This window comes from Acipenser ruthenus, chromosome 20 (genome assembly GCF_902713425.1).
Source record: "Acipenser ruthenus chromosome 20, fAciRut3.2 maternal haplotype, whole genome shotgun sequence".
Lineage (NCBI taxonomy): Eukaryota > Metazoa > Chordata > Actinopteri > Acipenseriformes > Acipenseridae > Acipenser > Acipenser ruthenus.
This window is the reverse complement of record NC_081208.1, coordinates 2479963-2503321: the sequence shown is the minus strand read 5'-3', so window position 1 is coordinate 2503321 and position 23359 is coordinate 2479963. Positions and strand designations below refer to the sequence as shown.

Here is a 23359-nt window from a genome sequence, read left to right as displayed (position 1 = left end):
GGTTTCAGTATGAGCGCCTCCACATTCCTCAGCCCCTTCACAATACCGGGGACTCTTTCTATATAACTATATAACTGTTATCATATGGACATTGTCATTAAGACTCAATAAATGACTTCTGGATATTTATGTTGTACTATTACATGCAATGTAAAGTACAATATTATTAAGAACTCCCTTTACCTTAATTGTCTGTTCAAGTTTTTAGTAGTTTGCTGACACATGATTAAAATGTATAGCATGCTTCCTGAGGTTTGAGCACATCAAGACTTCCCTTTACACAGCCACACTGTATTATGTAACGGATGCAACTATACACCAGTATACTATCTGCTCTTGAACGCTAACCCTTGCTGAGTAAAACATTTATTAAAACCTCATTTTAGATTTCATTGGGTCACGTTTTACTTGTTCGTAACAGTTCATTTTTAGTCTTTTTTAAATTAGATTAAAAAAAAATAAAACACACACAACACACAGCTAAGATGCCATTATTTTTTTACAATATAAGGCAAACAAGTTTGGCAAAAGCCCAGTGTTTCAATGAAGCAGTTTAAAACTTACATCAATAGGCACATTGTAAAGATGATACAGTGATTTTAAAACTGAACATTTATGTACTTGTCTTTTCAACTATAGTGTGCATAAGAATTGAAGGCTGCCTAATACATCCTGTTATTATGTCTTTTATATCTACAGTATTGCTTCTTACATAGTCTAAAATTGACTATCCATTTTGTCAATATTTTAAATGTTTTGTGCACCGTACATACTGTAGTGTCTGTACTTATCTATCTAAAATATATATATATATATATATATAAAAATATAATATCTATTTGTAATAAGAAAATACCACAGCATCTACAGCAGTAGAATACAGACGAACGTCAGAAAAGAAGCAAGAAGTCTATGCCAAACAGCTTATTCTTTCTTGCAGGGATCACAAAAGACACTAATTATAAGAAACTGCGAAGCACTCCTATAAACAGAATCTACAGACACAATGCCGTACAAATGGGTTCTTATGAATCAATATATTGTATAGGGAAAACTGTATCAAACGAGGTCCTGACACATACTATGTTTCTGACGTCATCCTAGGAAGAAGTAAATACACATTGTCTGCACTGTGTGGCGAGGGTGTTAGCAGCACGGGGTCATCGCTTGGCCGGGATCCTGCTGCTTGTTTTGTTGAGTCCGGTTTTAGGGGCTGGGATCTTGGTCACAATAGATGGGGATCGACCCTTCACCCCTGGTTTTGTCACAGACAGACCTCCCGTCTTTCCTGGTAAAGAAAAAAAAAAAAAAAAACACAATTTCTTTGTGTGTGTTTCTCAGTCTCTGCAGACCTCCTTAGCAGGCACTGCATGCACTACTCTGAGTGCACTTGCTGAGAGGCTAGGACTGAAGTAGCTTCAAACACTCCCTGACAAATCACACTGGCTATTATTTCCTCCCCTTCGGAAGGGCTTTGTAACCCAATTCATGGTAAGGACAGCCAACCCCCACCCCCCCACTTGATCGCTGAGCTTAATCTCACCATTATGTTAAGAACTTGAGGATTAAAAAACTGGCTGCTGAATCTAGCTTTTTTTTTTTTTTTTTTTTTTTTTTTAACGTTCCTTGTTGGTATGTTAATCAGGCTGCCTTTTCACTGCAAAATGAGAATAGGCTCAGTTTAAGTTCTTGCAGACAAAAATAAAAACCTGCTTGAATTAATGGCACACCCTCACTCACACAAACTGTGTTCAAGGAAGTTTCACCGAAACCTGGAGGATAAATAAAACAAAATATACTGGTACATTTTAAAAGGTCTATTTTTGGCTTTCCACCTTTGTCACCGTGCTAGCATTGTTCATAATTCGTTTCCCAGGACCTCCTTGTACACAAAATGTTTAATCATAATGGGGTTTGTGGAGTTGATCTTGGGTGGGGACACATAAACAAATAAAGTTAATAAGCTTACAAAGCCAGTGATCTGGGAACAAGTTCAGTTCCATGGTCAACACGCCTGCCTGTTTACTCTGGTCCTTTTCTACGTTAGATCTGTTCGGTGCCCCCCCGCGATGACTACATTACCTTGCTGCATCTGCTGTGTTCTCTGCATCCTGCGCTGGTTCATTTTACAGCTTTCCTTCCCCATCAGGTGAGATTTCCAAGACTGCAGATAAAGAACAAGGCAGATTACTGTTCCGGTATAATCCCTCACTCCAGCTGCACACCCATACCAGCTTCCTCCACGCAGAGAACTCCAATGACCACATTTCAGAAACCCACATGCAAGTTTACAAGCTAGAGCCAAACTTCTTGCATTTCATTTCTTCTACTTTGTACTGCAATACACACACACACACACACACACACACACACACACACAAGCCACTTACTAACTGGATATAAATGCGATCTAGCCAGAACTATACTGGTCACAGTGTGTGGGTTAATGGTATTTTAGATTGTATCAATAGATAAGATAGAAACCAGGTTTGCTGTGGGTGTCCTGTTTCTGCTCACACTCTAGCACACATACAAGCAAAAGGGTGCTCTTTAGATCCAAGCTAGCCCTTTGAATAGGAATTTTAAGAAACCCCCAATGGCATTTCTAAGTCAGCACAGGGGTTTATTGCATAAAGACATTTTTAAATCCACTACAGTTTAGGAGAATCTATGCAATCTAAATTGTTTTAAGATAAAGTCAATAGCACAATCCCATTTGAAAAAAAAAAGCCACCTTAAAGTAAGAGATATCCATATTCGTACATAATACAACTTCGATTCCTTTATGGTAGGCTTTTTGTCACATGGGTATTACTTCCTTCACTTGCATTGTCGGATTAAAGACAAGAAGACAACAAGCAGATGAAACAAAATTGAAGAAGAAAGGTTCTGGTATACACTGTGTGGCTTTGTTGAATGATCTCTCTGGACATTCAAGGAATACCTATTCCATTATTTCTGAACAAAAGCAGCGAAAATACACTGTGATTAAGTACAATTATCTTTCTTTGTGAAAGTGCTTTATTAATAAAACATCAGGAATAAAGAAAATACTGTTAACTCTAGCTGAGTAATGGTTTTTGATACTGTACCCAAAACTATAATTTAAAATATACTGAAGATCTTGCTTACCCCAATTCCTTACACACACACACACACACACACACACACACACAGTGTCCGCCTCAGTGATTTCACTAAATTAAATCTCTGTTAATGCTACAATGTTTAAGGACTTGGAATAGCCCAGCGTCTGAAGGACTGTATAAAGAGAGCTCTGTGAACTACACAGTTACACACAGGGCCAGGTGTGTGCTCCGATGCATTTGAAAATCATATGCAAAGAAACACTATTTATTTATTTTAATTTACTGTTCTTTAGAAATGAAGTGTAAAACATAAAACCAGTTTAAAGTCACTGATCCTAATGCAGATCCAGCATAGCCAGACAACATGTGTCTTTGGGAAGCAATTGACAAGGACCACATTGTACAGTAGATGCACAAATTCCACAAAAAAGGAAACTCTGGGGTTAACACTTTGTGTGTATGGCCCCATAGCATGTAATAAAATACAAAAAGGAACACATTGTTAGAACAAAGACGTAAAGCATAGTTGTTAGGGCTGTTCTTTTTATATGAGCTCCTGGTGCCATTTTAAGAAACAGAAATTTGCAGTCTGCAGCCAACAGGCTAAAAGCTGAGCCCTGCATTGGAAGCGCCAGCCTTCACTGAAACTTCAAACCCTGCTATACAGCAGAGCAGATACGCCTTCATGCTTTTATGAAAGGCTTGACTCCTTGTAGCAGCATTTTATCCAGGGATGAATTAATAAAAAGTGCACTGAGGCAACAGAAGTGTAACTTCCCTTCCGATTCCTCTGAACAGAACAGACCTGAAAAGGCTCTTCAGCACAGAACCTGCAGGTATGTATTATGCATCATGCTATTGCATTTCAGCATTCAGCTGGCGTAAAAGCACAGCAGGGGGCCTTTTGTCTAGCAGCACACAATATGCCTCATTTTCCTGTTACACTTTTCCCAGGCCCTTAGCTGCAATTCCGTTTTTTATTTTTTTGTTGTTGCTGTAAATACTTTCAGAATTACATTAAAAAAAACTGCACTTTAATACTGATTTACAGTACAGCCCTGTTAATTTACGTAAACTGCTGTCACAACTTTGTAGCAAGTTGTTATTTTCACATATAAAAATAAAGAATCCTATAATTTATCTAACTGTATTTTTGAGAACTAACAAAAAGCATATAAAACGAATATATTGTTTTCATGTAGTACTTCGTTATTTATTGAAATGTTCCTATCCTAGCAACAGGTAAAATGACTTGCCATTTACAAAGATTACATGTGACAGTAATAGGGTTAAACAGTGATATTTAATCTGCTGATCTTTGCCATGTATTAACCTGTATTTGTTTCTAAAAATGTTATGAGTCCGTTGCACTAAACCCACCAGCACTAAGATAACTGAACACTGATGATCTCGTATGGAGGAAGTCTGGCATCGAAGGAGATAATGTATCGGATTAGTAACCCGGCAACAGGATAAAGACTGGCATGATTGGCACCAGTGAAACCCCAGCAAGATACGTTAGAAAACATCTTCCAAAAAATAAGAAAACTTGAACTTGGGTTTCTGGATTTCCCTTCGGTCTGACAGTAAAACAATGATCTATTCTGGGACTGTGGGCTGAGACATTTGTCTGACTAACTTCACATAAAAGCACTGCCAGAAACAAAGTGGAGCTGATGAACGTTTATGGCAGACAAGCACTGTAAATATCTGGTGACTGTTCTGAACGGCGGGGTGGAAAGGAAAGGGGCAATAGAAATGCTGGAGCTGAGACAGCATTCAGTCTCTTGTAGGGCAGTTACAAGCACAAGACGCTCTGTATGTAGACTCAGTGCAGCATGTCGCTGGGTTCACAGGACAGGTTACACTTCAGAACAGTAAACCACGTCACGGCACAGTGTGCAGAGATTTGTGTTCTTCCCTGTAATGGTGAGATCTGCTGCATGGTGAGCACTGGCATCAGTTAAACACCCACTTCGGGGAAAACCCTAACTTGTTACCAGGGAACCTCAAACAAAACAGCCTGCACACACAGCAAGCAAATGGCCATATAAGGAGAGAAGTGTGCACCCCGTGCTACCGTTTTAAAGATAAATGACTCAAAAAAAAAGAAAAAAATGCAGAATGACAGACTATGGAGCTGCAAAAACTCCTCTCACCTCTTCTCCTGGTGCGAAGTTCTCGTGGCACAGCGGACAGTGGTTGGCTACTTTATCCGATTTTGCAGCTACAAATAAAGCGGAAAGTGTTACGTAAAGAAGGGAAGAAAAAGCAAATGTCATGATCCCTGGATCAGGTAATCAAAACAGAGGAAACAGCATGACAATGTGCAGCAAAGGAAACTTAATAAGTCCCCATACTGGGAACCGGACCACCCTGATAGTGTCATGGTTACTTCAGAATAGCCCTGCAGTCACAGTCCTTTCAGAAGATAATATAGCCATCAATTATTTAAACAGACTGAACAATGCCGTCTCCAGAGAAAGGTTACACCACATGACTGGTATCCATCTCCCTGGTTCACAGATTCAGTAAACGCTGGGTTAATTTATTCTCTGGCTGGCCAATGGGTTGACGTATAGCACGGAGAAAGGATGTCTGCATGCTTTACAAATGTGCTCTGATCAACACCCAACAAACACTACACGTTTCTAGAAAGGTAACATTGAAAGAACAAGAACGACACACTTTAATATAAAAAAGAAAAACATATTCATTCTGTATTCCTCTAATGTGCATTGCAGTGCTGCAAACCACACCCTCAGCTAACTTCCTGTTCTAAATAGCGAACATGCTGGCTTCAGTCAATACTTACGGGTGCATGCTTTAGCTCTGACGTGTTCAGTCAGCTGTTCTTTGGGAATGGCTTCAGTGCAGCGTGGACACTTCCCAAAGCTGTCCTTCTTATCACACTCTGTCAGTAAGTGATCCATCAGGCTGGCTATCTCCACTACCTGAAACGAATCCCAAGATTAAATGTGCAGATTCTGCAATCACATCAGTGTTCTTTAAAATCAGCCAGATACAGTCTGTACGTATACAGTAGTATCAGTAACCATTAGTAATAACTTGTGATACAAAAACCAATGCAATCCTTAGGTTACTTAGAAAAGAACAGACAAGCAAAAGCCATGGAATGAAATGCACATCTGTGGTGTGGATACTTGTACCTGTCTGCAGTGTTCACAGCGCCTCAGCATGGGACAGTTCTTCCAGTAATGAAGATCCAGACCTTCCTCATTAAACGAGTCGTCTTTCTCTCCACAAAATATACAGAGGCTGAAATCAAGAGACAGTCTTTGTGATTTCTGTGCAACACAAAACTTGCCAGAAACTAGCATGATGTGTTCAACTTGAAGGGCTTGACTTTAAAATGAGTGTACAGTCGTCATCCATGACTTTACACTCATTTTACACTCGTTTTTCTGAAACCTTAAAACTGATTTAATGTTACATAACTAGCAGCGAAGGAAAAACAAACTCAGTTGCTGGTAGGAGCAGTTAAAATATTGGCTTGAGTCGTTCTCTTGCTAGTTAAAACTATGTTACTGCTTTAGGAAGGAATGGGGACAGAATAAAACAGTACTATAGTACTAAGGCTAGTACACTTTTTCTGAGTAAAACCACCCAACCAGAGCGGATACAGACAGCTCTCCACATGTTATACAGCGATTGAGAGTTAGCATTACTAATTTCTCAAAACTGCTATTTTGGACATCTTAATTAACTTTTTCCATTAAAGGGCACTGTAACCGCTCACTGACTAATGCCTGCTAAGTATCCCATGGCTCATTTTCCACTTTTGTCCCTCATTAGCTCCATCTCATCTCATTTAGTCTCAGATATTTTAAACACTTGGAGAAAGATGTACTTACTTATCTAAATAATTTGCAACGGAAGACTGGTCATCCCCAATGTCAGGGGGTGGGACAAGAGGAGCCTTCTTCCCTGCTGGAGAACAAACACCAGAATAACATATAAACTCCAATAACACTTTTGTTTAGGAATCTGATATATGTGATTATAAACAATCTATAAACATGTTGATGAAGCTATTAACAATTACTGAATATGAATAGAAATAATAAGAGTATTATTACACACTTTTGTCATTGTTTTTTGCGCTATTGCTTATAATCGCTTATAACGAATATAGTTGTCTTTACAGATCTGTTTGTCTTTCTATGCCTGTGTGTCTGTCTGTCTTTATATGTTTGTCCCACCAATTGTATGGGGCTGCTTTGTTTTTGCAATACAGTTATTATACACTTATGCCATGGTTTTGTTTTTGCTATTGTTTATAACGGATCCCTAAAAAAGTGTTACTGAAACTCCTTAGTAACAGTATCATGAAAAAATAGCTCACAACAATAACCCACCATATCCATAGCGTGTAGAACAGTACATCATAACAAATGACATTAAATAGTTTAATCAATCTGCTTGGCTAATGACCCAAGTACTAAACTGCAGATAAGGAGGAACTGAAAATGAAGCGAAAATCCTGTGTGCATCCTGCCACGCTGTGCAAAGAGCACTACAGCCCAATTTGAAAGTAAAAGTATGATCCTCGTTTTTGTGACTTACAATAAGTGAATACGTTGTGACAGTAGCCTAGTGCAATATGTACACATTTCCCAGGTCTGATTTTCAACCGTTACAGATCTGCGGAGTCTACAAAAGGAGTTTGGCTTGGTGTCTATGTAAAATAGCCCAGCTGTAATTCATCACCAGGGTCTTGTAGACTCACCTGCTTTACTGGGCTTGTGGGTGTCCCGCTCCTTCCCCTGAAAGTAAAGAGAAAGGAAGACAAATATGAATCTCAGCACAGCACCCACCCCAGGCTATACTCTGAATACGTCTCTAGCCACAATAGATTTCTCATTATGCACACCTTGCTCACTTGCTCTGCCTGGATCTCCTGCAGGGCAGCCAGCTGTTCCTGAAGGGCTCGAATCTCTTCCTTCTTCTGTTTCTCTGCCTCCTGTGTGGCAGCCTTCTTCTGCGTCTAATGGAGACAGAGGGAGCACATGAAGCATGTTCACAGTGTGTAAGCCCTGGGAATCCCATGAAAACAACATTAAACCTAAAGACAATAAAGACAACACATCACGGGTGTCAGCACATTAAAACTACTGTAGCATAACGTCACTGCAATGAGAGGATGTCTTTTCATTGCACTTACATAAGCGTGGTGCAGTGACATCAGTGTCTGGTACAACTGCATCCATGGATTTAGAACGGTGCGAGACATTGAAAAATGTTTTTATGACAGCTTTTAAATAAATATTGGTTAAGCACAGGGAGTTAATAAAGGCATTTCTACATCTCGGCAAGCCAACTGTTTTATCTTGTTCCTCCTGATTACTCACTTTCACCTGCGTCTCAGTCGGTCGACCGTCTATCTTTGCAAACCCATCGAACATGTTTTTGTAGAGGATGTTTCTGCGGGTGTTGGCGTCGTCTGGAGGGAGGTATTCCAGGACAGTGCTCTTGTTTTTCCGGTACATGATCTGGATTATTCTCACCGCTGTGTCGCGCACTTCTGACGCACTGTGCTCTAGAGCCCCCATCGCAAACTAGAACAATATCGACAAGAAATTCTAGATTAATACCATGCTCGAGCCATGAGGAGGTACCAGGATGTCTTTGACCCTTGACCTGTTCTCTTTACTAGGATAACTGTGCAAGGTAACTATGCTTACCAGTGCTTCACTCTGCTTTTATTATACTTTAACCATTATGCAACAGCATCTGTAAACAGTTAACGTTAATAAGTGGTTTATAAGATTTTTCTTAACCTCAGAACATGAACCTCAATGCTTACTTCTCTGCTGAACTAATGTGATCAAAATCTGATAATCTTCAACTAGCTTTTATATAACTGTAATCTAAATCTAAAAAAAATTAAAAAATAAAATAATTTATAAGGGAAAATAAATGCAATGTTAAGCACTGGATATATTTTCCCCTTCATTTTGACAGACACAGCTTCGATTATTCCAGCAACTCTCTTCATTCTTGACTGTGATTGCAGGAAACTCAAATCACTGCTCCGGCTGGACTCTGAACACATTTCCCAGGTAACCAGAGGGAAATGGGAACTATCTGGCAGACGAAAGCAGTGTAAACCCGTTCCTTGACTTGAAAATGAAAAACGCGTATCTGCTCTCCCCCTACACATGTTAAGGTTAAGAAGACATTTCTACAACTTTTAATAGCGAAGTCCAGTTGTGTTGTACAGCATTAGAACATGATACAGTATGAGGCTGAGACAAGATTTCAGTTCCAGAAAGATGATCAATTCTGACAGTTAAGTTCTGTCTGCAGAAGAGATCTAATTTAGAAAGTATTAAAGAGGATATAAACTATTACTATGTGATTAAACAGGTGCATCATTTACTGCATTTTTTTTTTCTAAACAAAATTAAGAGCAAAATGAATATTCCTTATACTTCCAAAACTCTCTCAAACTTAAGAAGTAAATCACAATTTACTACACTATAAAACAAAAAAAAAATCAACTGATGTGCTATCCAAAGAAAACAGACTTGTACGGAAGGCATTATAAATTTAAAGTGACAGCTAATCTCCAAGAACACAGTGTCAACAGCTGGAAAGTTTGCACACAGTTATAAGATCATGCGTGGAGATAGGCAAAGCTTTGTCTGCACAGTGTTAACTGAGTGCCAGTGAGCTACTCAGAAGCCAGCATGCTGTACGAGCCAGTCACACATAATCCCAGTGAGATCACTGGGGTATTTAAAATCCTGACTCAAACACGGTCATACTTAATTAAGTATGAGTAAAGTAGGTTTGTTTTTTACAATTTCAGCTACCATACGGTTCACTTAATTATGCACAGTGTTTATTCTATACGTTGGGTCTCCCTCATATATATAGAACGCTGATGTAACAAGTCATGTCAATAACATACAAACTCCTTAGTAACAGTATCATGAAAAAATAGTTCACAACAATGACCAACCATATCCATAGCGTGTAGAACAGCACATCATAACAAATGACATTAAATAGTTTAATCAATCTGCTTGGCTAATGATCCAAGTACTAAACTGCAAATAAGGAGGAACTGAAAATGAAGAGAAAATCCTGTGTGCATCCTGTGCGCATCCTGCCATGCTGTGCAAAGAGCACTACAGACCAATTTGAAAGTAAAAGTATGATCCTCGTTTTTTGTGACTTACAATAAGTGAATACGTTGTGCAGGCTTTATTTTCTGTGCGTTTCATTTTCCCCGCCGTCGTGAAGCTGTATACATTTTTTTAGATCAATCAAAACAAGGCAGTCAGAAGTTGAGAAAACAAACATACAAAAGAAGAAAACATATAAAATAGGGCAGATCATTACAACAGAGTTTAGGGATATGAAATAACCTTCTGCAAACCAATGCTTCAGACAATCGCAAAATAACGAGTTGCATTTGGAATGAGAAAGCTACTGAGAAGGAACGCAACCTTCTTACAATTTAGATGTCTGCAATTTAAAAAGACAAAACCGACTTTGTTAAACATTCCTGTCAAATGTACTGTAATTGGGAAGTTGAGCAGCTTTGGCAAATACATTCAGCCTTCATTATACAGCTTCCTGTGCCAATACCTGTAATGAAAGGTTACTCTACCAAGCTCCCATCAACATTAAATCCTAGTTCAAATCACTGGTAACAGTTAGCATGCACCTAATCAAAAGCACAAAGGTCTCCCTGTTTGAAGAAGAGGGAGGGGTCATATATTTAAACAGTGAAAGTGCTGCTACACAGCTGCTCTCAGTGGTCCACGGCCCAGACTGGGATTGTCACAAACCGTCTGGTTTATAGACTTGAATTAACATGTTGGTTGGGTTACTCGTGCTAATTCTCACCACCAGCATGGCATACAGGTTGTGGGTTTTGCCTAAACCATGTAGTGTAACCATGACAAAAGGGTCATACACATTCAACCTTAGAAGACAAAGTACACACGTCTGCTGTCTGGGGAGAGACGCAACACTGTATGGAATGCCTACCCCATGTCCTTACCTGCATTACGTTGTCCGCGGTGAAGCCGGAGTTGTCATTGCCCAGGTCTTTCAGTAGGCGTTCCAGCAGCTCCAGCTGGCTCAGGGCTAGCCGAGTCGGGGTATTGGGCTTCAGAGGCTTTACCAGCTCAGCAGGGATGGCCTGTAGCGGCCTGACCTCTTTAAACAGCGCCATCTCCTGGAGAAGAATGGAAAGTTCATGCATGTAATCTCTGGTACTAAAGTCCTCTTCTACTCCAGTTCAGGATCCTGTTGTAACCAAGTCCCTGAACGTAACATTTGGAAAAGTGGCAAACTGTGGTAAGAATATATAATGCTGGCAACCTTTGTGGAAAGAAATGAGGACATTTATTAAACTAGTTTTTCCTTTTTGTTTTGTTTAGCTTCTTGCCTCTCGACTCCACTCTCCTTAACCTTGGAGAAGACGTTACACAAGTTTTTAAAAAAAAAAAAAAACCTGGATTGCCAAATAATGACTCAGTTGCATAAAGTTTATTTGCTTATAAACTTTAATGAGGTAATACCTTACCTACTGTGGGGGGAAACTGAGAACAGCACTGCATGATTCCAGGCAGCTTTCTTAACCGACTTCATACATTTGGAAAAATGACAGCTTAATTTTTATAACAAGAAATATTTGTTCATTCTAGACTGCTGTTAGTGGTGTTAATTGGAAATGAATGTAACTGTTTAAACACTGGCAATTATGCTGGAATAAATCCACTGAATTGTAGTGTTGTATCTGACACATGGCCTATTTTGAAGCAAGTGTAAAGGCAAGTTTTTTCTTATGGTTAATATCTAGAAATATTCAACTCCTATTACAAATTCTTTGTTTCAGACAGCTTCAGTTCTGAAGCCAAACTAATTATTGCATAATAAAGCGGATTTGCATTTAAGAAGTAGGATATCTTAGCCAAGGCCAGTCATGGAAGACAGACCCTCATTTTCATCAGTAATGAGGTTAACTGGTATCCTGTCTGTGTAGGGAGGGACTCCCAGAGGACGCTGTAATGCACTCACACACACTGCAAGATTGTTCTGTGATGGAAAACACTGAGGCAGCACTGAACAGCTGCAGTGGTTAGCTAGACCCGCCTGCTGCCAGCACACTACAGCACTGGTATTGGAAGCAAATGGCAGGCATATCTGCGTTAGCAGAAAACACCCAAGGAGCTCCAAGACTGTCACAGAATTAATCAAAACCCTTGAGCCTGGCACGGTGTAAAATAAATACTGGTAAATAAATACATAAATACTGGTGTTCAGGTAGGCTCCTTGTCTAATCTGTTGTTGCAAATACCCACTGACTGTGACTACAGCACAGAGGAGTGGAAAGTGGCAGATATGGAAGTCCATATTATATGAGAGACATTAAAATGGCCCATGGTGCGGCCAGATTAGTGAATTTATGTGAGCAGACTGAGATGGATAAGTACGGGACTTTCCATAACTGTCCTGCAGGGGACTCCACAAGATTTGGTTTGAGAGCGATAAACTCCAAGAATAAAACGAGCTTCTCCAAGACACCCAGATTGTTGTTGTGAAAGTGCCAGCTAAGACAGGGCCCATTTAAAAAGAGAGTTTGTACAGTGTGCTCCCCTGGAAGCTGTTGTGTTTATACTGAGGTTAGCTCAGGAGAGCCAGTGGTTAATTTCAAAGGAAAGGAAACAATAAGAGCAATCTGCCTTAAGTGTAAACAGCCAGTAGACTGGGGAGCCATGGGAAGCATGGTATGTCTGCAGTGTAGGGAGCTGACTGAGGGAGGTGCAGTACATTACAGGTGCCAACCAGAGAGAGATCACCATACCTGTGATGCAAGATACTGGATGCCTGGGACCAGCCTTGGTGGGGTCCCTCTAGACCTGAAGAGAAGAACTTGCTTGCTTGCTGCTAAATAGTTTTTTTTATCATAAAGTACAGTTGGATACTGCATTTTCTATAATTAAAAAATAAACCTATGCTTTCTGGTCACTAGCACCAGTTTTCTCTAAAAGATGAATTATAGTTGTCTTTTCTTTTAACAGCTTTTCAGCAAAGCAGCAACACCTCAAGTATTTATAAACGAGGCCAGAGCTAGGGGCTTTTACTGACTACTTATACAAAGTATCAGCCATCTAGACAGTGTATTTTTGGTTTGGTCTTGCAGTATCACTCGCTAGAGGTGGGTTTTCAAGGAAGTAGGCTGAAGTCTATCGAAGGTGTTAAGTCAACTTATTAATTAAATGTGATAAGCTTATGATTTATATTTACTTAAACTAATGCATTATAATTATATTTACTTAGAGTAGTATATGCATTTTTGCTTGAATGTGCTAAATATTTTGTAGTATGCTTCTAAACATTAAGGTCAGCTTCATAGCTAGCAGACACATTGTAACCACATACTGCATGAGTAGGGGGGTTGTGGTGACATCATGAAAGGTGGGTAAGCAACTGAAAAACTGCACATAAAAACTTGAATCAAACGATACCAAAGAGTTATTTTTCCGACCTCCGATCCTCAACTGAGCTCGTGAGAATCTGAACCCTGCCTCTGTAGTGTAATCCTGATTTGAGACTGCCTGAAAAGCCTTTACCTTTGACATCATCAGTCCACTCTCAATCAATTCCACCTCAAAAGAGGAGGGGTAAGCATGTATTCACTGCCTGAACTGTAGATGTCTTAAATATGAGTAGAATTAATACATGCATTATGTAAGGTGGTTTAGTTAGATTAGTATGTCTGACTGAAAGCAGTAACTGGTTTTAATTGTTTCTTGTTCGATTGTTCTTTAATACTTGTATGATATTTTTCAAACGTAATAAAACACTGTTAGAAACTTAAGTCATGAAACACTTGTATTATTGTGGCAGTAATACTCCTAATTAGGAAAAGTTAAAAATGTTGTAACATTACCATTGTTGTGCTTCATTAAATATAGTCTCTCGAAAGGAAACTGTTATCCTAAATACAAGTATCGTGTCTGTGTTTGTCTCTCATAATGTTTAGTGGATTCAGTGGATTCACTTCACTCGGGCGCAGTGCATGAAAATTAACCACTAGGAGTACTGTTCCTTCCTGAACGTGACAACTCCAAAGAGGCGGCAGCGCAATCAATTAACAGAAGCTTTCCAAGACGCAGGGAAATATATATTATATATATATATATATTATATATATATATATATATATATATATATATATATATATATATATATATATATATATATATGATGTACTGAAACATTAAGGCACATGTCTGTTTGGGGGATTAACTGATTTAAGTTTGCAAACAAATACAAAAGCAAGTACACTGTAAAACAGGTAAGGACACATTTGACGTAAAAATAATAACAACAGCCTCGATAGCCACAGATATTTAAAAAAAAGATATATATTTGGATCTCTAGGACTAATAAAAAGGGTGAATACACAGATAAAAGCTGGAAACATACATGCGTTTATTCTTTACTGACATCTAATCTTACAGGTAGGTGGCACATCAGACTACTACTGCAAATGAGATTTAACTCTAGTTAAGAATCCTTACTTTACCAAGAGAGTTCAGACTTCCATACCTGGATGAAATCTGTAGCCACAATGCGAAGCCGGGTGGTAGAGTCTCCAGTCTTGGCAATCAGGTTGGGTAGGGTCCTCTCCACACAGTGACTGGTCTCCACTTTACCCAGTTTGTGTTTAGGAATGTACTGGGTAATTATCATCTTCAAAAGCTTCAGGGAGGCTTGGAATACCTACGAAGACAAGACAGTGCTTTGGTGAAAAAACTTCTCATGTAAACTTCTCCTAAAACTTCCCACTGCTGCATCAATTAGTCTATCCGAAGAGCAATTTGGTTGTTTGTTGCTGTCAGTCAGAACTGTACAAAAAGACAGCTTCACTCAGTGAGTGTAGCTAGCATTTTAAATTAAAAGGCTAGCTGTAATTAAAACTGATCACATTCCTCAGTTTTATAAGACACCAGATATAGTGAATTCGACTGTGTCTTTTGTTGTCGGATGTAAGCCTCATCATTACTGTTGTTACAAAAATATATTTATTTAAAACAGCAGAACATTTTCATAAGCCCCCTGGGAATGTCCCTAGCACTGGGAATGCATTGTTGCACAAACTGCCTGTGAAATAGTCTCACAGCATAATTTCAAAGCCATGGTTTCAATGGTCTTCTGAGGAATTCTCTCCACAACTGCATCAGCTAATTAATCAATAGTGCTGACAGGAGTACAATAATAAAACAAACATTTCAGCCAGGGGACTAAACATGGTCTCTATCTGAGGGGCTGGCTGTTTCTAAATGAGAGCTGAGGCCGTATGTATAAGGATTAATAACAGTGAAATGAGGTCTGGCTTTGTGAGGAGTGAAGACTGACATGAATAACACACGTCTGTATTGGAAGAAACTTTCTCCAATCAAGCTCTGGCCACCAGCTTTTACCACCAGAGTCATGCCTAGTTTGAATGAAACTGCATAAGAACTTACTGCTGCAATCAATCAATACTGTGGTATGCTGCCACAGCGTGATCATGTTTTGTGTCTTTGCAGCATAGAACAATATAATATTGCTCTGCATGCAGTCTAAGGTTATCTTTGTAAGGGATAAACAATGATAAGTGTTGAAATTCAACACTTTGAGTTGTTTATGCCACTTAAAACATTTCTTCCTAATTGAGAATTGTTCGATAACAAGATTCAGTGGCTTGTTAATGTGGTAATTGGATTTGTTTTTTGCTCTTTTGTTACACTTAGTTCCAACAGTTTAAATGTTTGTCTCTCATATTGTGGGGAAGTTGTCATGAGTTCCTTGGAGTTTGAAATCCTCCTTGAAGATAGGAGCGAGGTCTATGTTTTAGATGTAGAATATGAAAGTGGCATCAGAGCACTTTGAATTTTAGTTCAGAGATCGAACCCATGGAGACCGGACAGCTGCTTGTGTGTAGTGCTGCTGCCAAGCGCTTATTTCTTTTAAAAAACACTTGCAAAAAAGGGTGACTTTTGTTTTGTATCTGGTTTATTTTGATCTTATTTGTAAATGTTCAATGAAAAGATCACGTCCCTGTGCTGAAACGAAATTCTGCTGTTCTGGAGATTCCTGCTTGCCTGTCTGACCTATCAAATTGACCCTGTTATTTCGGCCTTCATCAAAGGATAAGCAAAACAGAAACACTCCCGTTACTCACAGATGCAACCTTGTCCACTAGGGCTTTCCGTACAAGAAAGACGGCAGCTCGCATCATGGTCTTCAGGTCATCTTTCGAAGTTCCAGCTGGGACCTCCATCAGCTTCTTATAGATTGCCAGCAGGGCATCCTCCCGGTAAGACCAGGTCTTAGAGTAGGCTCCTGCAACCTGAAACATTATAGATAGGACTGTCAAGCTTCTAGTAAAAATATAGCCACTGAAGCTCCCGGTTCCAAGAAGCAAGACATACATTGACCTACCTTAACCACAAATTGAAATATCCAAGACGAGACTTTCCTTGGAGATGGAGAGTTTGGGGAATGGAAGTTACAATTCTCACAATGCTGGTTAGACCAACGCAGGGCTATGCAGAGTCGGACTGCCGTTGAATAGAGTACCAGGCAGTAAAATGGGCAACAAAGGAATAGACTGAACCCTGCTATAATATTAAGCCTGCACTGAAGCGCTACTGCAGTCGACTGTCTTTTGTATGCTGTTTCACTCTTTTTGATAGCGTGTGGCCCAGATCCCGTCTGAAAGCAGACTCATGCCAAGTGACCCTTTCTTACCAAGCCCTCTCCATACACTTCAATGGGGAAGCTGGCCTCCCTCACAGCCTTCTCCGTCAGGGGCTCCGGCTCTCCGGTGATGCCCGTGCTCCTTGCAGTTATGGCAGACTCTGGGGGTTCCGGCTCTGGCAGCTGGTTCTGAGTCTCTCCCATCTGTTTGCGCAGAGCAGGTAGGGGTCTCTCGTCGTACGGAAGGGCATCAATCTGCACAATAAGGCAATACAGCAATTCAACATCCATCTGTCATTGTTGGGGAGCAATTCCAATCTGTTATGCAAATTGAAAGGCAGAGCGTGGGTTGTCTCTTATTGTATAAGAAATAGAGGTCTGGATTTTCTACTTCCTCTTATTAAACAGGTGTAATTACAGAAAGTGTGATTATGACATCGTATTTGGACCTTACTAAATGAAATAAGTCATGCATTATTACAGCACAGAGGGAAACGGGGCCCGTCACTAAGAGATGCTGATGCGTTATTCTTCGGCTGCGACTCACATTGATCTTGGGTATCAGAGGCTGTGCTTGGGGAGTGGGTGGAGGGGTTGGGGTGCGCTGTGGAGGTGTAGGGTTTGGAGAGACACGCTCTGGTTCAGATTTGGGAGCTTTTTCAATGCTCTTCCCCTGTTTGTGCTTTGATGACTCTTTTGGCTTCGGCTGCCGAGGACTGCCAGAGTAACCCAGTGGCTCCAAGGGGAATTCTTCTGTTCTCTGAATCTGAAATGAAAAAAAAGGGTTATTTTAAAATCCCAGCAATTTAGTTATTCCAGCACGGGTTAAAAAAAATTATTTTGCAGATGACAGAATTATTTTAAAAAAAATAAATAAATAATATGTGAGCTAGACTAACAAAACGTAACACACTCCATGGGTTTGGTGGACAGTTCGCTTAATGTTACTCATCAAGCTGCTGTTTGTAATCTGCTTCTACTGTTTTAACACCAAGCAATTTACATAGAAACAAACTGGTGTATATCTCTCTGCATCCTTGTGATTTTAATGCACTCAACAGCTGTGTAGTACTAACCAGACCCATATCAAGCAGGTTGTGTAGCTCAATCTCCAGATACACCTTTCGCCGATACTCGTCCATCTGCTGTTTCTTCAGTTTGGCTACATCATAGTCCTCCTTCTCAACAGCACAGCGTTTCTCCACCTCGTACCGACCCAAGCGTTCCCCAACCTGCAACGCAGCAGCCAACGAGTTCATAAACAATGTCATCGTTGTAATGTTGTTGAAGCTGACACCCTGGGATCCTTCAAGAAGCTGTTTGATGAGATTCTGGGAACAATAAACTACTAACAACCAAACGAGCAAGATGGGCCGAATGGCCTCCTCTCGTTTGTAAACTTTCTTATGTTCTTATGATCAAAGGGTTGTAGCTGGTGGTACAACGGCCAGGAAAGAGCTTAACAGAAAGAAACAGGTGGATGTATTTATTTTCTTGTTTCACCATTGCACAGGCATCAAAGTACCTTTTGTAAGTCAGCTATAGCCTGTTTGAGTTTCTTGGCAAGGTCGTAGCGCTCCAGTCGAACTGCGTCTTGCTTTTTCTCGTCCAGCTGGCGGATTATCTGAGCCACTTCCGGGTCCTGATACATATCAAACGCCAGGTCATCCAGAGGGGATATCGAGTCCAGTTTACTGACAAGAAAAATGTAATTGAATTATACTCTAGAACATGCGTTCAACTTTGTTGCAGGATTGCACTACATTTCCATCTAAGTTAAACAGACTCTCGGGGGGGGGGCCCAGCGCCTTCCCCAAAGGTAATCTGATTAAATACTTTGCAAATTAGCTTTCATTGCTGATTGGCTAATGACCTTTACAATATAATCCCCTTACCCTAGATAGGTTCCATCCAGAGCAGAATCCTCGTGAGTGTTGTGAAGGTAGTGTTCAATCAGCTGCTCTTTTGTGGGCTACAAGAAAAAAAAAAAAAAAAAAACAACACATTTCAATATGCCACCGAAACAGATCCCCCAAAATAATACCATTGGTCCCGGTTTCCTTCTGCTGAACATATTTTGGTTATTGGATTTTACACCCGGTATACAATTTGTACAGCGCTATAGATGAGAAGTGGCTGCTGCACATTAGTACCTAATCCTTTCACATGTTGTAGTTCAAACTCCACTGGTCCACAATCAGACCTACAAAAAGTATCTGGATTCAGCAGGATATCTTTAGAGTTGTATTTGAAATGTTTGCAGAACTGACTAAAATATCTGCTTAAAAGTACAACTAGTAAAAAAAATATTTGAAACCATTTGTTAGTATTCGATCTACAAGGAAAGGCCCTAAAAATGGAAAGGAATACACATGAGTATCCAGAGAAGGGGATTAAAACACGCTGACATTACGGGGGAAAAAAAAAAAAAAAAACTCCACATGGGGTGCCACACATATTAAATATCTTTCCTCAGGACAGTGTAGTAGTGTAATCCAGGAATATGTACAGTAAAAGGAAAAGCACGTCAATAGAAGGACTTTGTAAACTTCTTAAATCTGGAAAATAAAACCCACAGAAGCAATCTGCAGCGGATTCCCAAGAGCACATAAAGCAACATTATCCTTTAAATGTACTGGGGCTCCAATAGATTATACTGCAACAATGCCGACATTGTTCACTGGAATCCCTTTCCCAATAAAGAATGACCTCTTCTTCCAGCAGATATCCATCGGCACTTTCATCACATTACTTTGTTTCTTTTGCGGAAACCTTCTCCACAGTTACACAGCAGTTTCTTCAGATCGCTGCATTCCTCATCTCAATTTCTATATCAAGATATATTCAACACATGCTTTCTAATACACTGAACACCACCTCAACACGTTTTAGGAACGACTGTTTCTATGACAAGCAGCACATAGCTGGCCTGTTGTGCTATCCACAGAGGGTAATTACTATTAAAAAAATACTAAATAGCTTATAAGTAGGTCTGAAATACAAATAATATGTACCTGTATTTACCCCACAAAAATAATACCAAAAACTCACATTGCATTTAATTACAACATTAGATTTTTTTTTTGTTTTTATGTTGGACTATGTGCTTTTTATTAAGTGAAAGGGTTTGTAAATGTATAACATTACAGAATAAAACTGTGGGGATTTTGGTTTCTTGACTTGCACTCAAAACAGAATTCTGCTTCTTGCTATGTGCTGATAGCGCCCTCTAGGCAATTTGTTAACTGTCGGCTTTTCTTACAGCACATATTTTAAATTTGGAGAAAAGGCCACAGTATTAAACATCCTAAGTGTTCTGATTTGAGAAAATAAATGATCTAAACTTACAGTGCTCGCCATTTCGCCATCCACAGCATCTCCGAGAACATTTATTGCAACCAAAGCAACCTGGAAAATAATCACAACTAAATAACTTTAGTAAACAATCATTAAGGTTTACAGTTTACATTTCCTTTACTTAAAATGTTTTACTTAAAAACAACAGCCCTTGTTTTGGAATCCATTCAGAGGCAGTCCCATAAACAATTCACTGCACTTTGAAATCTTCAAGCTTACCTTTACACTTACAGTTTTTCAAACCTGTGTTATACTGCCTAACAAATATTGTTTAGTTGACCACACCCAGGGCAACAAGACACTGTACACACCAGCAGCTGACTTAAGACTCCCAAGTTTACAAATATTTTAATGACAAATGGAAATATTGCTTTTAGTTTTAAGTATCTTCGGTTAGCAAAACTCAAAATAAGAAGATTTAAAGCATTTGGAACCATTACATTGCTAGCACTGGCTGCTAAAACAGATTTATATTTTATTTCTCCAGGATTTTACTTTGGTGTCTTCTCCAGTTTGCAGTTTCATAATTCTAATCCTGTTCAAACCGATTATTACAACTACATAATTCCATGATGCACACACAGTAACCATAGTAACAGATTTGTGTGTTCTTGGTGTATGTGGGGCAACAATAATTAAAAGCAGTCAGAGCAAACAGGACTAAAGTCACTTTTAAATTCAGAAGTAAATTGTCATTCATCCTACCTGATTGTACAGGTTGTAGCGGTTCACGTGGTTTTTATGGAAGATGAGTTTCAGGTATTGTCCCATGGCATCTACATGGACAGACTTCAATTCACGAGCTTTAAAACCTGTCTTTTCATTGTCTGATAATGATACATACCTAGAACAAAATCATTTAACAAGCATATATGTTACCTTCAGTTTCCCCTACTCACTTGAAGAGACATTTGTGGTCTTGAAAGACTTCGGTCTGTATCTCAAAATCGATACGACATCCAAAATAATGGTGATTATTAGTCAGTTTTATAGACTATTGACAAGACAGCATCTCCGAACCAAACCTATGTGATTTTTCCAACACTTACCCAAGTCTTTGGAACCTGTCTGACTGATTGGGTGAAAAGTACTCTGGCAAGCTGTCACTGACGTAGAACTCGATTTTAGCAGAGATCATGTACTGGTGAGCCAGTAACTGGAGTTTCCGAATGCGGCAACGTTCCACCAGCTGAAGGATAATTACTTGGGGATACAAGCAAGACCTGCAGAGAGTCAGGCATATTATAAATACCCCCCATTCACTGATTATTTCTGCATTACATTTTTTTTTTTTAATGAAATTGAAAAGTAAGTTCATAATTGCATGCACTGACGGAATGTATCATTGCAAATAGCTTGCTCTACATCAGGTTTGCATGTGTTACCTGGTAGATCTCCATCCATTGACAGTAGGTGCATGAACCATCAGCTCATTGGCACTGTAGCCATCCTCATTTCCAGAGGAGCTGACCACTGCAAACCCTATCTTGTGAGGCATTCTGCAATGCTTGGCTGAAAAAAATAAACAGCTGTTAGGGGATCTGTCCTGAGGGTTTAACTGCACCTGCATTGATTTTAATAATTTTAACACCTTGCTTGGGGACAAGAATAAAAATGATATGCATGTCAAAAGCTGAAAAGATGTAGGCTGTCTGACTGGCTCATCCACTTGATAACACAATTACAATAGAGCAGATGTTTGACATTTTTAGAGTTGGAATGAATTCAACAAAATCCCCCCTTGAAATAAGCTTTACATATTGACAGTGTTAACAAACAAACAAATAAGTGGGATGCAGAAATATTACGTGAACAAAATTCATTTACCATTGTGTTACGGCAAATTTGAGTTCTAGTGCTAGAACGCAATGATTGCATTGGATTTTGACAAAAATGTTTCATGCATAAGCACAACTTTTTTCACCAAGATAAATGACCTACCTCTTCACTCACCTCTTGCCTTTTCAACCTCATTAAAATCAGGCAGCTGTATAAAGAGATACCTCCTCTTCTCTTTCACAACAGCTGGGCAGACATCCCTTCAAAACCGGGATATAAGAGTCGTTTCCTAAGGAAAAAAAACAAAACAGAAATTGCTCTATACAATATAATTTGAAATTCTATAAATCTATATGGCATGAAAATATGCATTATTTTAGGGTTAGAAACACCTGCCAGAACAATTTTTAGGGTGGGCAGCATTAACCTCATTAAGTCCCCAAATTATTTTGTCTTTGAAAATAAATCACAGCTGTATTTGTGTAATTTGATACATTACAGGAACAAAATGAGTGTCACTTATAACAAAATTGAAAATTAAAACATCGGTCCTCAAATGAGGACGATGACACTTGGGTTAATACAAGGTGATGCGTCTGCAAGGTGTTTGCAAATAAATTGAAATCTGTTTACCAGTAAGGACAACCATATGTTTATATAAAACACCAGTATCATGCCGTCTTGAATACCGAAGCACCTGACAACCAAGCTCCGGTGCGCTACATTATAATTTGTTTAATCCCTCTACATTTTTAACGCCATGAAAACTATCACTAACGCAAAGAGAGAAAAAAAACACTGTAAAATGTAAAGACTGAATGTGAGGTTCTACTTTTAAAATGTAAATCTGACAGGCAGACAACACTCGCATTCCTAAATCGCTGTACACGGTAAATTAATCTACATTATCAATATCTCGGATTTATAAATCGAGCGCTGCAGTAGTACAGTGGTATGATTGAAGAGTATTCTAACTTACCATGTTTTGTTTTGTTTTTCCCGCGATGCAATGTTGTCAAAATATAAATATAAGTCACCGAATCAATAAGGTAAAAGAAGCGTTAAAATGTACAGTTTGCGAACTCACTTTCAAATAGTTTACAATCTACATAAAGATATATAGGTTTAATTTGTAGAACTCATCATATTAATAAACTCATTGAAATAAAAAACTATTACACTTAGAATAATTTATTTTTATCCCGTGCTTTTGGCAACCTAGTTTCCTTCATCTCCATAACCACCGCTTGACAACAACCATAAACTGAGCATGCGCGTGTCAAATTTGTGGGTTTTTTTTCCGAACGGGACTCTGGGAGATGTAGTTTTTCCGCTTTTTGTGCGGTTGGTTGTTCGTAATTCATAAATAATTTTTTGGTGCCGCTTACTTGACCTTGAAG

The 23359-nt window shown here is 39.2% G+C and overlaps 1 protein-coding gene across 3 annotated transcripts; it reads right to left on the bottom strand.

Annotated features, from left to right (window-relative positions):
* Positions 1 to 222: 222 nt before the first annotated feature.
* Positions 223 to 23349, bottom strand: LOC117963669 (centrosomal protein of 104 kDa-like). 3 transcript variants are annotated; one of them, XM_058993117.1, is made up of 23 exons: positions 22939 to 23349; positions 22122 to 22248; positions 21566 to 21692; positions 21230 to 21403; positions 20886 to 21024; positions 20172 to 20231; positions 18719 to 18795; positions 18349 to 18517; positions 17900 to 18055; positions 17371 to 17589; positions 16875 to 17078; positions 16306 to 16473; positions 14688 to 14861; positions 11128 to 11304; positions 8462 to 8668; positions 7984 to 8097; positions 7840 to 7876; positions 6965 to 7040; positions 6260 to 6368; positions 5905 to 6043; positions 5249 to 5316; positions 2083 to 2164; positions 223 to 1288 (listed from the first exon to the last, which is right to left on the bottom strand). In XM_058993117.1, exons 3-23 carry the CDS (start codon positions 21676 to 21678, stop codon positions 1161 to 1163), a joined length of 2790 nt encoding a protein of 929 aa, XP_058849100.1. In that variant the 5' UTR covers positions 21679 to 21692; positions 22122 to 22248; positions 22939 to 23349; the 3' UTR covers positions 223 to 1160. The 3 variants fall into 3 exon arrangements, with proteins under 3 accessions (XP_058849100.1, XP_058849102.1, XP_058849101.1); XM_058993119.1 differs by having other exon boundaries at positions 6965 to 7037; XM_058993118.1 differs by having other exon boundaries at positions 22134 to 22248.
* Positions 23350 to 23359: the final 10 nt, after the last annotated feature.